General features: G+C 48.4%; 1 protein-coding gene across 1 annotated transcript; it reads right to left on the bottom strand.

The window, feature by feature from the left end:
- Window positions 1-1370: 1370 nt before the first annotated feature.
- CD180 (CD180 molecule) lies at window positions 1371-13299 on the bottom strand. Its single transcript, XM_040578864.1, is given in 11 exon segments — window positions 1371-2062; window positions 2065-2288; window positions 2290-2418; window positions 2420-2483; window positions 2486-2533; window positions 2536-2656; window positions 2658-2934; window positions 2936-3050; window positions 3053-3069; window positions 3747-3935; window positions 13151-13299. Coding segments are annotated over 11 exon segments (2025 nt in total).
- Window positions 13300-17383: the final 4084 nt, after the last annotated feature.

Below are 17383 nucleotides of genomic sequence, written 5' to 3'. Positions count from 1 at the left end.
AGGAGTGCTGTGTGGGCAGTGCTGAGAGAGGGCTGGCTCCTCCGGGAGCAGCTGCAGCTCCTGGCTTGACAGGCTGGGGAGCCCTGCAGGGCAGGGTGCGATTCCGTGTAGTGCCTGCTCTGCTGTGGAGACGGAGGGGTCATACCCTCTGAGAAGGTTGTCCCTGTACGTCAGGGTTAGCCTGTTAGTAAAGCACTAGTGCCATCAATCAATCGCGCTGTGGTAGCACGGGGCGGATCAGTAGGCATGGCGAGCTCCCGCCAGACCCTGCGTCAAATGCACATACTCCCGTCTCGCCGCTGGGTTTGTTCACACCTGAAGGCAGAATAAGGTATCTGGTTGTTAGCGAAAGTAGTAAGTCTGTCTCTCTTTCCTGCCTACCTGTTGCGTACCCTGTTGGAGCAAGGAGATTCTGACTTCACGGTTGCACACCAAATGCAACGTGAAGTAGCTGTTGGCGTCAGGAGCACCCATGGGATCTGGTTGCCACTCCTCACTGCACTGCCCCCTTTGCAGTCTCTAGTTTTCTCTGCTGGGCTGCTGCCGGAGGTAACAGTCCGCTCCAGGCTGCCACAGGGAAGGCTGACAGCTGTTGCTGAGGCTTCTTGCCCTGTGCAAGCAAATGTAATGCCAAGCACCTGCAGGTTCTTGAGCAAATCCACAAGTTTTATGATTGAATATGAAACTGTTGCTAGTCCCTGCTTACAGTGGAGTCTAGTAAATAGTACAGTAGGACCTGCCCCAGGGTGAGAGATGGCCAGGCAGACGTTCAACGACCAGGAACTTTCAAAGGATCAAAAACATTTTAAAGATATTGGAGACATGATACAGGCTGATTCTATCAGTCCTGCGGGTGTGGGTCTTACATGACAAAGTTGTGTCTGCTTTTCACAGTAAGTTTTTTTTTCTTTTTAGTGGAACAGGGTACATACTGCCAGCTCTTAAACAGCATTGGTTTTCAAGGGCATTTGGTAGAGGCTGGGCGTTTGGTTGGGTTGGTGTTTTTTGGTTGGGAGTTGTGGTGGTTTGGTTTTCTTTTTTTAAAGACAACAAGGTTTCCATTGCGGCCCTTGGATCATCCCTTTACAAGAGCCTTGGCAGTAGTAGCTGGGACGCCAGGGCAAACACTGAGTTGAACTGGGATTTCTCTGTAAGAGAAGTTACTCATGTTCAAGGCTCAAGTCATAGTTTGTTTTTCCAGTTCTCAAGTACAATTTTTTCATATTTTTTCTAAAAGTTACAATACAAATGGAAAGGTTATTACAAAAGTTAAGAGAATACGGGTCACAAACACAAACAGTAAGTTGTCTTTCATCTTAATACAACAAATTGCTGTAAAACTCTTCTGTATCTCCATCATAAACTTGTATTCACTGGTAATTTTGCTTGAAATAGTGAGGACCCCAAATGAAGATGGCACCACAGGATAAAATAGCCAGGACAACTACAATGATTCTTGCTGTGTTGATCTCACAGGAGGGCAAGACTGTGGCCAGCTGAGCCCCAGCTAGCAATTTCGGCTCAGAGCATCTTGTTCCTTCAGGGTTTTCGATTTTATCCAGACTCTGCTTGTACCAGGTAATTGAACCAATATTGGAGCAGGTGCAGTCCAGAGGATTGTAACTTAAATTGATTATGCAATGGCCAGCAAGAGACACTAGCTTGTCATGTGGTACAATACAGATCCTGTTGTGGGCAAAATTGAGGTAGATGCTCTTGAGGTTTGAAAATGCTTCTGTGCTGAGTGCAGTAATTCTGTTGTGACTCAGATCAATGTGCTGTAACTTCTTGAGGCTGTGAAATGCTTGGTCACTTATTGCTGTCAGTTCACAGGATGATAAAACTGGCACCTCTTAATTGGATAGCTGTTGGAACAGTTTGTCCTTTGGCATGATCCCCAATTCAAAGTTATTTTGACTAAGGTCCAAGAGCATGAGCTTTTCCAGACCTGGAAGGGGGTGCTGAACACTATTGTTAATATGGGAGGAGGAAAGATTCAGCACTTGCAAGAGATGCAGATTTCAGAAAGGACCCTCTAAAATGTCGATGCGAAGAGGTGTAATGCTAGGTCCAACAGCTCCAGGTTAGCACCATCCCTAATGACTATGTCTTGGAGGTGAAGCTTTATGTTGTGGCTCAGATTCAGGTACTGAAGACTACTTAAACCACTGAAGGCTTTGTCACAGCACTCAAAGCTTTCAGTGTGACTCTTAGTTAAATTGAGATGTTGGAGCTTTGCCAGATTCTCCAAACAGTCAGAGCCCAGCTGCAGGACCTGCAAGTTCCCCGTGGAGGTGCGTGAGGGAGGGGCAGGCAGCAGAGCTGATGTTGCAGAGGTGCTCAAAGGAGTTCACATTGAGAACTAACTCCGCTAGCAAGGTCATGCTGCTGATGCTGGTGGGCAGTGCGCTGAGCTGGGTCCAGCTTTTGAAGCCTGGTCAAGCACTGAATCGTGTCAGCGTTAAGGTTTCTGAAGTGCCGAGCTGCAGACAGAGATCCCTGACAGACATTTTACATAGACCGTGTAAAACATCGGGCTTATGTAGGGCTCCTTTTCCACACCCTAAAGTGCTCCTAGCCAGAGGATCTGGGCTGTGGAGTTCTGTGTTGCCACCAGGACCCCAGGGATGTCAGCATAGCCCCCAAAGTCCAAACTTGTAGAAATGGAACTGGAAAGCTCCAGGTTCAATGTATGTAACGTTGTTGCCTTTAAAGATGAGAGTTACATTGCTGGTCTTCTGCAGGATGTGAACATCTGCTGCTGTGATTGTCTTTATGTTACTCATTTGAAAGTCAAGATATTTGAGGTTTTGAGTGGGACAGTTGGGAGGAAGCTGCAGCAAAAAGATGTGGTTGCTGCCCAAGATGAGGGTATCCAAGCTGTCCAGATTTGTTATTGGAATAAAGGACATACTGGTTATTCCCATCTGCATTGACAAGCTGCTTCGGGGACCATGGGCCAGCAAACGCTGTGTCAGAGAGGAGCATGATCAGGTTTCCAGACAGCACAATCGTCTGCAGCTGCCTGTTGCTGTGAAAGGCACTGTCATCACCCGGATGATTTGACACCTTGAGAAAGCAACAGAAACCAACATCAGTGGCCTGCCTCACAAAACTCTCCTGGTATATGTGATAACTCAAACTACACTTAATATCTGTAAAAAATCATGTTAAGTTGCCTTCACCAGGATAAAAATGTATGTCTTTTCCAGCAACGCTTGCCTTGTACTTGTAAGTTCACATTTAAATACAGAATCCTGGTAAGAAGAAAAAGCTGCCCTGAAATGATGTGTGTGAAGAGGCATTTATGGAAGTCAGAGAGACGTAAAGTTTTTAGTGTCCAGCTTAATAAAATGAAAATCTCTTTTCCTATAGAAAAAACTGGGCATTTCCAAGGCCCAGACCTGTCTTTTTCTGAGGTTTAGGGAAAAATAGAGAAAACTTAATTTTAAAAGTGCTATAGTGACTTTGCTGTCACTACTGTCTTAGCAGCAGTAATATCTGGAAAATGCATGCATCACCCGCTGTCCTGCAATTGTCTGTCATCAGAGGAGAAGCCTAGGCATTGCCCAAGCAGATCAGCCTCTGCTTAGCGAAATATTTCACCAGCTGTCTGCAAGCGCTGCTGGTAGTTTTCCTGTGAAGACAGGGGAGATGCTGCTGTGGTGTGCTCCGGGCGGCTCTGGCTCTGGCAAGGGCAGAGGGTTTTGCTAGTGTGATGTGCAGAAGTGAGGATGCTCCTGTACCTTATTAAGTCCAAGTAGATAAGAGACTTCAGCTCAGAGAAGGTTGAATTCTGGAGGGAAGAGACTACGTTGAAGCTGAAGTCAAGGTTTTCTGTCGTGACAGGTAGTTTTTCAGGAATCTCCCTCAGTCCTAAACCTTCACGGATACAGCGTTTATTTACTGTAATCTGTGGAAAATATGTAGTGAAACTGCAAGAGGTATGTACCGCAAATATAAATAGGTAACTATGGCACTTCAAGCAAACAAAAAAAAAACACCAAACAGAATCTTAAATTATTTAAAAACACAGCAGCCAGAACCCTAGGAAGCCTCAGCTCAGGCTTGCAATGAACAGCCCTGAGGTTTTGTGGAGTGTTTTAAAAATTAATGCCTTGAATCTTTCTTGTACTAATTTGAAGTGTGTTTCATCTGTAGCATTTTCTTATCAAAGTTAGCACATATGAGGATTGTTTACTCTTCTGGATGAACTATTAATCCCTAAAAAAGCATTCCTACAAGATAGTTTTAAATTCTGAATTTCATGAGTCTTCTAACAAAGCTTATTCTAAGGAAAGTCTTAAGAAAACCTTGCAGAGGGAGTTACGAAAGCGCAGGTCTGGGAACATTTCTAGAAGGAATGTGTCCAAATTAATTGGATCTGGACTGCAGTTACACACTGCAGGGAGAGGATGGCGAGAAGGTTTAGCACAGGCTAGACAAAAATCATAGCTGGTGTGCTGAGTCTTCAAAATTTCTATGAAGGTTTTCCATTTTAACTGGAAATAAATTAGTCTGTTATATAGAGAAGTGTCTACTCTGTGGATACGAGGGAGATTCTGTGTGCCTGGCCTGCCTTTGCCTGGTGATTGCATGAAAGTCAGCCAGAGCCTGGGACTGTGGCACGCAGGCGTGCTGCCACGCTGCTCAGGGCAGTGGATGTGCTCGGAGCATTGTGCTTGTCCCAGCTACCAAGGTGCGGTGGGGAGCCCAGGCACAGCCAGCGCCGCGGCGGCCCCCTCCTCACGCAGCCCGCCCGGAGCGGTGGGTCCCTGGGGCCGCGTGGGAGCTGCCGCCTTGGCGGTATCCTGCCAGGAAGCTCGGAAGCGTTCTGCTTGTGGGGAAGTCAGCACACGTGTTGCACGGTTGGCCAATATGGCCGTTTTAATTAGGTTTATTATTTTAATTAGGTTCAAAGCTATTCTATTAGCCAGAAGAGAGCAGGCACAGGCAGTGGAGTGGGTTGTCCAGAGAGAAACGCACTGGAGCCTGGAGTCTGTGATGAACAGGGGACAGTGCAGGTGGGTGCCCTGTGGGGCAGGGGCACGTGGCCCAGCGGGGTTTTGTTGAGGTGGACATGGTGGGGACACTGGGGGACAGCGCACAAGGTTCAAGTCCGTCCACTCACATGAGTCTGTGAGTGTTTGAGACTGAACCTTGTCGCCACCCGTTTGTGGCTTAGGAGGGGCAGGCGGGCAGTGGCAGCACGCAGTGTCCTCGCTGGAGAGGGGAGAGGAGCAGCAACTGTCGCAGGCCACAGGCTGGGTCAAGCGAACACTTCCTTCCCTTCCGTTAAGCACAGATGCTGTGACCAGAGGGTGCTGGGGAGCGTGGGGGGGGTGCTGTGGCCCCACACTGCTGCAGGCAGCGCAGCTTGGGCAGGGGCAGAGGAGCGCCTGCCAGGGCACAGCAGAGCTGGGGGGAAGTGGAAGGGGACGGTCACAACAACATGCCCATGAGGGTGGGCAGTGTGGCTCCTCTGCTGTCCGGTGCTCCCGGCGTGCCGAGTCCTGGCCAGAGCTCGGTGCAAGGGACAGCACCGGCAGCGAGGGACAAACCAGCCTTGCCCGTGGCTGAGCCTCTGATGTGTGGGCACTTGGCACGACCTAGGGGCGGAAAGGCAGCCCTTTGCCCACCGTGACAACACCTAGCAATAGCATGGGGACTTGGGCCCAGCCTAGAGCTACGAAAATAATACGGTGCTGGTAACTATAGAAATGGCAAAAAACAAACTCAGAAAAGCAGATGCTTTCGATACTGATAAGTAAAGAAGAGCCCACGGAGCTGACTGCCGAGGCATGCGGTATAGACAGATAAAAAGTATTTAGCTGTCACTAAAAATAAGAACAGTGCCTGTGTTCTACTGTTCAAATCGGTGAGTAAGCGAGCAATCTGTGTGCTGTGGGGCGCAGAATGGCTGTCACAGGGAGCCAAGCAGCGACCGTCCCCTGGGAGGTCCCGCTGTGCAAGTCTGAGTGCGCAGGGATTTGTATGTTTAATTCAGTGAAGAATTTGCTATTCGCCCCAAATGTGAGCTGCATAGAGCTATCTTTCCACAGTGCTTCTTCACTGAATCAAAATCCTTACCTTTTTTTTTTTCCTTGTGTCCCACTTAGAAAGGAAAAATTTTACAGGTCAGCCTTTTCTCCTGCCCCTGGAAAAACCCTGGTACTTTCTCACTGTTCTCATATGGTATCATACATCAAACAGACGGCCAATAGAGACACCATCACCTCACCACTGTGTACAAATTCCTGTATGGAGAGTGCAGCACAAGAGGAAAAATCCTTCTGTCTGTCCTCTGCCTAGTTCTGATATCTGCTAAACACCCCCACAAAACCTTACCGTCCATCAGGCTCTCCGGGAAGTGAAGCATGGTGCTGGTTTGATGGGCTCCCAAAAGCCCCAGCAGCAGTAGGAGAGAGTGTGAGGGCACACAGATGTGCAGGTGTGAGAAGAGAAGGGACAGTGACTGATGTCCCTGAGCATATCTCAAGACACCTGCCTTACTTCTCTGATAAAGGCCTTCAGATCCCCTGAAAGAAACCCACTGAAGACTGTAAACAGTCAGACGCCAGCAGGCAAGTATTCACCAGAGGCCATACACAGCTCCTGCATCTCAAGGGGAACCAGTGTCCGTCACTCATTGCCATGCACGTTGTCTCTGCGGCACTGGATGCTTTGCAGTGAACGCAGGCAAGCACGGTGAAAATCAAAAGATATAAATCACAGACCGTTACAGAGAGATGCAGGTTGCTAAAATGGATGTTCTTGTGCTATCTTCCCTTAACGAAAGCAAGAGTGAGCAGCCAAGGTCAGACAAACTGGGCAAGCTGGCTAGGAAGCGGGTTATAAGGAAATGTGTGCTGAACCTCCTGGGCTCAGTGGGAACAAAATAGTAGTTTCAGAGTGAAAAAGGAACTTCTGTGTTTTAAATATAGTCAAATTACTGTGCACTGATATTTTTCTGGGGCAGAACAGATTTTTTAAAAAATGGAAACTGAGTGAAGTTGGTCTTTATGCTTGTATAGAGTGAAATGTCTCCACAAAGTACAGGCCAGTTCAGTGTGAAACATGAGGCAGAGCAAGAAAAAGGCAGATGAGACTGCAGCGTCCCACTGGATGGGAATTTAATGCAATGGGAAGTTTGAGTTGGACAAGGTTGAACACATCACTTACGAAAGTCACAAGAACTTGTAAAACAATTCAAACATAGGCAAAAGATCTGTGCCTGCATTTCTGCAAAAGGGATTGCAATGCTGAAACGTGCTTCTCTGTTGAAACAGTAAAGCTGAAAGGCGATAGCTGGATCTGAAAAATCAACTCTTTTCCTCTTGTATTTAGATTTCAGATAATGATCAGTTTTCTGGAGGAGGACAGCATTTCTAACCATCTCTGATACGGGCACATGCGTGGTAGCTGCAGGCAGGAGTAGATCCCATGCCCCAGAAGGACAGGGGTCTCTGGTCCTGGTGGCCCAGGACAGTGCTGAGTGCAAGCTGTAGCCGGAAAGCTCAACCTGCATTTTTTCCCCCTTTCTTAAATGGCTGAGTTATCAGCTTGACAACTTTGTTTTCAGCAGGTTTAAGTGGCTCTCTCTCTTCACCACCTAGTAGAGAAAGGCATGATGGAAATGTACAGGGCTCAGCAAATGCGCACCAGCACGGTGGAGCCAATCCAGCCCCGGTGGCTTGATCAGTGAAGCTTCTAGCTATCGAGATGCTATCTGGAAAGCACCAAGCTCAACACCCAGGAAGATGGAGACATCTAGACTTTTCCAGTGCCAAGGACACACACAAAATCAGTGGCTTTGGCTCTGAAATAGTGTATGAAGGCTACGGCTGCACTGGTAGCTGAAGTTGATGTGTCTGTTAGGTTTCACCTGAGCCACGCTGTGCTCATACCTGCCAGCGGCTGGGGAAGGGACAACAGTCAATGTGGCAGGGGCAATGTTTAACATCCAGTGCAGAGCTCACTCCACTTTTGTGTCTTTACCTAAACCTCTTGAGTGGGCTGTTGGGGCTGGAGGGCACAGAGGAGCCATGGCACCAGTGGCATGCTGCTGTATTTGCCTGCTGCTAGGATGCTTCTGTGCCAATGTGATTTTTTACCTCCTCCTTAATTTATAAAATACAAAAGAAAATAACTCATCTGAATGACAAGCTGAAAAGCTCACTCCACATCCCACTGACAGCTCTGCCTCCTTCCCAGCCAGCCCTGTGTTTGCTGGAAATCCTGCTCGCCCTGCAGTTGGTAGCAAAAAGTTCAGAGGAAGTTGTTTGGGATGTTTACTCGTTGTTTATTTGCCATTTTGCATGCTAATGCTCAAAGGCTAAAGCTTGGTGTGTCCCCGTCATCCCCACTGTGCTCTCCCGGCACGAAGCAGCTTGATCTCTCACTTGCACCGTGTCTTGTTTCTGGCAGGCTATGAGCCCTGGTGGCACGAATGTTTCCTCAAATCACCCGTACCAGAAACCTCCGATTTAAGATGAATGTGTTGTTCTGCAGCAAAAGTCCTCCAAATCAGGAGGGGATATCAGCCAAAATGAATCCTGCCTTTTCCTGCAGTACAGTGAAGCATATTATGTGTCGTGGAATTTATATGCGATGTAATGAAGTAGAAAACTCTAGAGTTTGGGTTGGTTGTTTGGTGGGGGTTTTGTTGTTTTGTTTTTTTTTTTGTGGGGGGAAGTTTTTGGCAGAAACAAGAGGCTTTGTGAAGCAAATAATTAATTCCAGGGACTGCCTCAATTTTGGGTTATGAAGAATTCATTATGAATCATTTGTATTGGGTGACTGAAGTTTCTCTTCTTGTCTATGTGCACAAGCAATTGCTGAGCTTAGTAAAAATTACTAATGATTAGAGGTATCTGTATTATTCATTATGTGTGCCTATCTGATTAATTTAGCTCTTTGTGCTTGTAAAGCAAAATGGGGAGGGGTGAGAATTTATGGCAGTAGTTAGCAGGAGACTGTTTCCGTGCTGGCAGGGGGCTTTGCTCTGGGCACCTGCTGTGGGTCCGGGCAGGCTGCAACCCCTCTGTAACTGCAGCAGCAAGGGCTGTTGCAGGCTGGTTCACCTCCCACCTTAAACAGGGATTGTCTCTGTTCTGCATGCTGGTGTTTGCTGTTCCTTTCCTCATCACTGTGCTCAGGGGTGCTATCAGACCACAGGCATTGCTGAGAAAGTTCCCTCATGAACTCTTTCTGCTAATAATTTCTGCTGATAATTTTACTTTCTCTGCTTGGTTGAAACTCTTCCCACTCTGATGATGGGAAATTTAAAAGCATGCAAACACCAGTGGTAATAATTTGCTTTAATGCAACAGTGCTTTTCACTGAGAGCTCCTGAGATGCTGAACACTGCAGGGGGCTGAGCACGTTGCTCCTTTTGCCCTGCCCCTCCAGCGCCGTGCCACCCCACAAACAAGTTGCTCTGCCCTGCAATCAAAAAATCCCCCAGAGAGGACTGTACATGCCCCAGAGTTCTCCATTTTAAACTGATTTCTAAGCTAGATAGAAGGAACGGTTTACAGACCTCCCCCAAAATGCAGTGAGTCACCCATGGCACTGTGCATGTGGGTGGTGGCCCTTCCCCCACCTAAAACCAGCAACGACATGGTGTTGGTCCTAGCAGGGACCATGATGGTGAAGTGATCCTCAGCCCAGCCAAGTGGCACAGATGTGGGCATCATGTGGGCTCTTGACAGTGCTGAAGTTTTGGGATGCCAGTTCCCACCTCTGCCACAGAAAGGTGGATCCTGTTTCCGAGTGGGATTTTTGGTCCCACAGGAGTCTCTCCACCCAGGCCAGGAGGACGGCTGGTCAAGTTGAGGGGAAATCCTGTCTGGTGTCGAATCCGCCTGGCTGGCCCTGTGCCTGGCCTGGCCCAGCCCCCACGTCAGGAAAGGCTCCTGGTCAGAGCACCAAGCACAGTGCCTCCAACAAGCTTGGCCCTTGGGGGTGCTGCAGATAGGGCAAACCTGAGAAAATGCTCCTCTTCCAGGACTGCCTCAGAAAAAATGTGTAATGACTGTAACGGAATCAATCTGAGACGGTAAGAAAAAGAAAAATGTGCAGTGAGTTGTGTATATGTATTAAACAGACTTGAGCACCCTCAGAATTCCGATGAGATGTTAATTCTCTCTTCAGAGATGAATCATATCAATCTCTGCGTCTTCTGTAGCTCTGAAGAAGGGATTGACGACGTAACACAGCAGGGCTTCCAAAGTACCAGTCTATAGAGGATCAAAGGACTAAAATGATTTTCAATCATCTCATTGAAGTACAGATTTCAAGATTTTCCTTGTTTATTGGGTTTTTTTTGGTACCACAAAGAAGAGAGAGGGATCCAGATTATTGCTTTAAATGCTGGATGTTGAGAACCCAGACTGGGGGTTTGCCTTGAGGCAGTGGGATTCCGTCTGATGCTGCAGCCGTGTGGTGCCCTGAGAGGAGACATGGCACTGGAGGTTGGGGGCTGGTTTGGGACCACCCGTTCTGCAACAAACCTCCATTTTCCAGCAGGAAAATCTGTGTGGGCTCTGCCGCCAACATAGCAGGTGCTGCAGGCTCAGGCTGCCTTCTGCAGAAAAGCTTAAAACAAGATGATGCAGCAAGAGCATAAATCACCTGCAGGAGAAAATGCTGCCTTAAAAAATGTCAGTCTTTACTAGGCTTCATGGGAAACCCCTCTGCTTCAATTGCTGCAGCAACCGATTTTTCTGAAATCCTGAAAGAGGGCAGGAGACAGCAGCCAGATGTGCTTTGAAGCGCACACTCTCCATGCACATGAGCAATGTGCCTTCCCCTGCCATCAAGAGTGGTGGGGACACAAGGGGGATGAGCAGCAGGGTTGCACCTGCACTGCCCTCCGCAGCTGGATGCCAGTCTGCCTGGTGCACGTTTTGGGCAGCGAGGCTCCAGGCTGCAGCATCTCCTCTGCACGGGAATTCCTTTCCCTCTCCTTTGCTGCTGCTCCTTGGTGGACTGAAGCACCAGCTTCTGTCCTCTGGCATTGATCATTAAGGTTAATGCTGAAAGCACACCACAGCTTCAATCCTAAATTTCCATGACTTGAGCAAAAAACCTGCACGGGCAGTGATCTACGTGCCCCTTGAAAAAGACAGTGTGACCAGGGCCATGCTGTGAGCACCGTGTATAGAAATATCCCAAACAAATACACGGATGGCTTGTTCTCATATATTTGAGGCGGCTTTCAAAATGATGGATAGTGAAGGCACTCAGCAGGGCACTGCCACTGTGCCAGGTCCTGGAACCCCTAGCCTTGGGCCAGGGGAGGCACCGGTGCTATTTTTTTAGCAGGCAGGATGAACAAACTTTCAGCCGATGACCACAGCTTGCTGAGGCCAGGGGGACACCGGGCTTCCTGGCCCCAGCCAGGAAGCCAGATTGCCCACAGCTGGGGCATGTGAGGCTGTGTGACGTCCTACCAAAGGCAAACCGAAAATAGTCAGGACAAAGGCACCATGCAGGAAGGAAATTGCTGACAGGAATTAGCAACTGGTTACTAACGTCGTGAACATCCATGTTTCAACTGCAAAGGGGAATGTCTCCTACAGTCTCCCTGCAGATACTGTTTCTGTACAACTACTATTGTGCTAACTTCCTTGAGTAGCTTGTGATTTTTCAAAAATCCAGAAGATATTTTGGGGACCTCAGTGCTGGAGGCCCCCTGTTACTCTGAAACAGCTGTAAGACTTTCACCTGTCTCAAAAATGCAGACATTGTTCCCTGCTAAGCAAGAAAAATACCTAGTATTCTCACTCCCCGTGGCTTGTATCACTACTATAAAGCCAAGATAAAATGCAGATTTCGATGATTAGTAACGAGCTGTTCTTCCTCTTTCCAAACAATACAATCTGACAAACTGAGCTGTGCAAATTTTGCACACTGGATTTTAGACTGACAAGAGAGAAATATAGTTGCATCTGTAAGTCTGACATGAGTAGCAAGCAAAAAATCAGAATTTAAACCCTCCTTGAGCTTCTCCTTTCCTCGGCTGGTCTCTGTTGGGTGTAGCTTGGCACAGCTTTGAGAAAAAGGATATTCCCAGCCCTTGCATGGAGAGGCTGAACTGATTGCTGGGAGTCGCATTTTTGCTGGATTTGGTTTACTTCGGCTGGGCACAGGTATCAGTTTTGTAATGGGAGGAAACGGGGCAGAGATAAAGACAAAGAGCCAAACAGAGCGAGCCGGTGAGAGTTCAGTTCTATTTAAGGGACTTTTGGCACAGAGGCTATGAAATGACAAAAGAGCATCTTAAAAGGAAGTCCTGTTGCTAAGCGACATTAACCACCATCTGTAGAGCTCCAGGAAGAAAGGAGAGAAGCCTTGCCTCCCACTTGCAAGTCAGGAACGCTGGTGAGGAGCACCTGTGACCCAGGCACCACAGCTGTATCCAAAGTGGGCTGGAAGTGTCCCAGACCACATCCCAGCTTAGAGAGGGTTTCCATGACCCTTTGGTGCAGGCTGGCCACCAGTGAGGCTGGGCTGGGCAAGTGGGGGCCACCTCTCCTCCTCTACCTGGGTGCTTGGAGAGCGCTGAAGTGCAGCAGCAGGCTGCACCCCTGGGTCAGGGTGGGTGAGAATAGTGAGAGAAGCTGCCAAAACTGCCATGGCAAGGGGAAAAAAACATCAGTTGTGATCAGCCAGATGTCTTAGGAACCTGAAACGGTGTCTCTGCACAGTTTTGACTGCTTTGATTTACTTCTCAGGTTTCTTCCCTCTTTCTCCTCCATGCATATTAACAACTTATTTGCTCATTTTGCACTGATGGTCTTTGCCTGAAGAGCATACATGTGAGGTAAAAAGGTAACACGTGGGCTGCTCCCATCAGCAGTACGTTAGTGCCCTACATATATTTTGCACGCAGGGTAACGTTTGTTCCTTTGTCCTCAGCATGCTTCAGATACATGGCACTGAAGTCTGTATCCTCACAGTGATCTCGCCTTTTTTGCTGAGTGTGAATCCTTGACCAACCTGGTTTGCTGATGGGAGAACAAACCAACCTCGCTGCTGAAATTCAGGGTTTCACTCTCAGTGTGGCTGCTGGGAGCCCAGGCTGTGGTTGGGTGCTGGTAATGAGCTGTATCTATCAGTTAATTTTGACAGGGAAAATTCTTACCACTCAGCCAGACTAATGATGTGGAAATGAGGTAAGTGGTGCTGCGCACACGGGGTGATCCCACGGTGGTCCTCGTTGGGGCCGTGCTGCCTCTGCCCACTGGCCTTGGCAGATACCAAAGACCTGGAGCCGCAGGTCACTTCTTCCATCAGATACTCACTCCAGAAATCCCACCTGCTCTGACATCTGCTTTCATGTAGTTGTTTTTTGATACACCAAACACCTAAGTCCCCATTTGCAAAGGTATGTGCAAGAAGAATTTGCCAAATGTTTAGACTTGATGAGTTTGTCAGAGCCAGGTCAAAGACAGGCTGGTTCACTCATCAGCCCCCTGAAAGACAGCTGGACAAATGCCCTGCGGTATTGCCACAGTAACTGTCCGCAGGTCAGTGATCTGTCTTTTGAAAGTATTTCACTCAGCAGCTCAGTCTTTGGCAAGGTTGCATTGCCACCAGAGAAAGCACATCAGGGCTTCATACTGTGGCTTGGCTTGGTGTTAATGCCTTCCATATTGGCATCCCTCCAAAATATCAACTGCTTTCATAGTAAAGCCATAAACAAGAAATAGTCTTCTCTCACTTTTTGCAATAACTTTGAAAAAAGTATTGCAATGCATGAGAGGCCACACCCGGCAGTCTATGCTCTCGTGGGGCAGCTGGGAGCAGCTAACAGCCACCCCACTGCTTGTCGGTAGCGAGGAAGGCCTGCGATGGCTAATCTCTGTCACCCAAAAGGGACATAGCAGCAGCATGTCTCACAGCTCGTTGTGGTGGCCGGGCTCCATCCTCCCGCTGGCAATGATGAAGCCTCGCCGGGGTGGTGTTGGCTGGTAGTCAATGCTTCCTCTCACACTGGGGCACGTTGCCTAAATCACGCTTTCCATCAGTTGTAGGCTTTTTCATCTTGACGTAGCTATAGTTTCCTTGCTTTAGTTGAACTTGTTGCTTATTTTGCTGTTGACTGTTCAGAACCATTGACCCTTTCCTCCACCTGACATCCTCTGCAGCATCCACAGGCTGTTAGCATTGCAGCCGCCATCGCCTCCACTGCTCATTTGGCTCTGGTGGCTGTTGGCTGGGGCCATCATCACCACCTTGTGGAGACAAAAACATGTTTAAAGCCCTGTTCTCAGCAGGTGCATGAACATTTTTCACACTGCCATGCTGATCAGAGCTGCGCTGCAGGGGGGCAGAGCCACATGTCTCTGTCAGTCTGCAGTGCACTGTGGGATGTATATTTTCCTTACGTTACAGAAGAGCGAGTCTTAAAGAAACACAAGGGTCTGGGCACTGGCCCTATATTTTTATAAACAAAAAGGCAGTTTCTGAAGTTGTGCTGGTGTGACAGAAATAATTCGATCTTTCAATATGCTGCTGTCTGTGAACAGTAAGCCTGCCCTGGCCAGGGTTTGCCTGACCTGATTAAATGACACAGGCTAGTCGGGCTGTAGTAGTGTGTAAGTGGCCTTTCTTTACATGAGTGAAAATAACTCTTTGGAGGAGGATGGTGGGGCAAACAATGGGAGAAAGTGACATTCTTGTGATCCAGGCAGGATTTCCAAAATTCACCCCCCATTTTATCCTTTTATTTAGTTTTACCACTCGTTTTTTCACCTGCCTAAGCAGCACAAGCAGCGTCATTTACTTTGCTACTGGACCAAATCCTGTGCTGTCTGGTGCAGAGGAGTTGTGCCCAGCATTGCGGAGTGAGCCGACGCTTGGGAAGATTCTTGCCCAGAGAGAATAGGACAGAGGGAAGGGGAAGGAGCTGGAGTTTGTAACAGATTTCATGGGTTACCTACTGCCAGAGTAGGTATCTCTGGCCAGTTATGCTGGGGAGCCTCCCTGTAGCCGGGACTGTGTCTAGATTTTCCGTTAACAGCCCTTTTCGTGGCCTTTCTTTTTGAGGTCCCATTTCTAGACTGCCATCAGCCCAGATCTCATCACGGCCAGCAGTATGGGATTGCTGCTGTGCCTTCCTGCACAGAGTGTCTCCTAGAGTGAAGCCCAGCCCTCGTGCCCGTATGCTGAGCGGGCACTGTTGGCTAAGGCACCCTGCAGTACCCTGAGCACGGCAAGGCAATTGCAGAGCTCCCCTGAGGCCCAAGGAGTGATTCGTCTTCTCATCACCTGTGCACCTTGCAGGTGAGTGCAGTTCCACCTGAGGAGATTGTTGCATCTGTGTTCAGTGATCTGTGCTGGTGGCTTGTTGATGTCTTGTGCCGTTTGTGGGATCTTTGTCAGACCTCTAAAGCCTGAAATATTGTGTGTTTTCTTAGGTGATTCTAAGTAGCAGTAACGGTGCAAAACCAAAAGGACACATCCTTAATGCTGAAATCCACTTGTTGCCCAGGACGTGAATTAAATTGATTTGTATGATAAACTCTGCTTTCAAAGGGTAAAACTCAGAGTTTGGGTAAACAGGAGAATAAATCCAACACTACATTAGGAAAGAGGGAGTAACTATTATTTTAAAATGTAATCTCATGGTTTTAGTGCTGTGTACTTGCTCCATATTCATGATTGAAAGGGTTGCTTATCTTAACTGGAAACTTTTCCAAAGACAGGAACATATTTGAGCTCTGCAGTACAGATGTTCCCTCTAATTTATGAGTACACATGCAGGGGTACAGACACTCCTGGAACAAGTTGCAAAACAAGGAGGGGAAACTAGATGACAGAGACAAGAAAGAAATACTGAGCAAGGTGCAAATGCAGCTGTAAATTAACTAATGGAGAAAGGGAGTGATGGAGGGAGAGGGAGTCTCTCTGGGAGATGGTCAGACGTGGAGCTCTGTGTGGCAGCCACCACACAGCCCCAAACCTTCCTGTGAGCTCCGAGTGCGATCATACAGTAATTGTCCAAACGTTACAGTTGCATGTTGAAAGTCAGTTAAAATATTCAATTTCTGTTGGCTTTGCACAACGATTTTTGTAACCTTTTTTGCAAACCTGCAGCTCAGAGTGAAACTCCGTGAGGGACGGGACTGGCAGAACCCCTGCAGATGGGAACTAAAGCCGCTGCTGGCACATGAGGCCGAGGAGCAGGTTGCCAACGTTTTCCTACAGTTTCTCTCCCGGTTCGTCGTTGTTTGCCCCCGCTTCTGCTGCTGATTTCCACGAGATGGAGCTATTCTAACACGGCTTTGGCAGCAGCCCCCAGAGAACAGTATGTGACCACATACTTTATTTTATTTCCATGACAATATTTCTGAAGCGGGTAGGCTTTTATGAAAAATTGCAGTAAAACAAACAAACAAAAAAACCCACCAAAAAAAAAAAAAAAAAACAACAAACAAAAAACCAAACACACACACACACAAAAAAAACCCCACAACCAAAAAAAACCCAACCAAACAAACAAAAATCCCAACCCCCAAAATAAAACCCCTAACAGAAACCCCTGGAGGTCGATGCTCATTTTGCCAGGCTGTGCTGTCGGAAGGCTCCTGGCAAAACTCGCTCCCAGGGGGATGCAGGTGTGTGCAGAGCAGCTTTGCTCCACCCTGGGGCAGCAGGTGGGGGGTGCATCCAGTCTCACCTCTCCTGAGCACTTACTTGGCCGTGACTAAGGAAGCCTCCAATGTCCCATGTCCCTGGAGGCCACCCTGCACATGGCCAGGGACATGGCCCTTTGACATCGGCCCTTGCCCACAGCCCTGGTCTGCACACCTCAGCTCACTGGACCAGCCTCCTGCCTTTGCTGAGTTGTGGTGACTCCCTCGAGTGGCTTTTCTGTCCTTGTGCGGCCACTTCCCCACTGCAGCACCCTCTCTGCTTCACCCCTATCAGCCCCATTTCCCCAAAAACCCCATGCAAATGGTGTTGCTCTGTGACACATGTCTGCAAACTTCATGGCATGACCTGGCCTTCAACTGGATCATGCCCGCAGAGCTAGGCACCTCCTGCCCCTGTCGTTCGGGCATCTTTTCTCGCTGCAGCCCTTAGAAGCAGCAGCAGCTCAGAAAGAGCTGGATTTTATCTGGGGGGTTTGTCCAGGAGTTGTCAAAATTAGGGCTAGGTGTATATGAAATATCTGTAATGCTTGAAAAGAGCTTGCTGCTAGCGTTGCATGCTCTTTAGGGTTGTGCTGGCATTGTCACAAGAAGATGGTGCTCTCCATTTTCACGGGAGGTAAGCAGCACTGCTGTGATGAGGCTGGCAAACCGTGCCTGCCCCCTGAGCATGTGGCATACACGGAGCTGGTGGGCAGAGGTTTCCTTCCCGAGCAAGT

This window comes from Falco naumanni, chromosome Z, assembly GCF_017639655.2.
Source record: "Falco naumanni isolate bFalNau1 chromosome Z, bFalNau1.pat, whole genome shotgun sequence".
Lineage (NCBI taxonomy): Eukaryota > Metazoa > Chordata > Aves > Falconiformes > Falconidae > Falco > Falco naumanni.
This window is presented reverse-complemented; position numbering and strand designations above follow the sequence as displayed.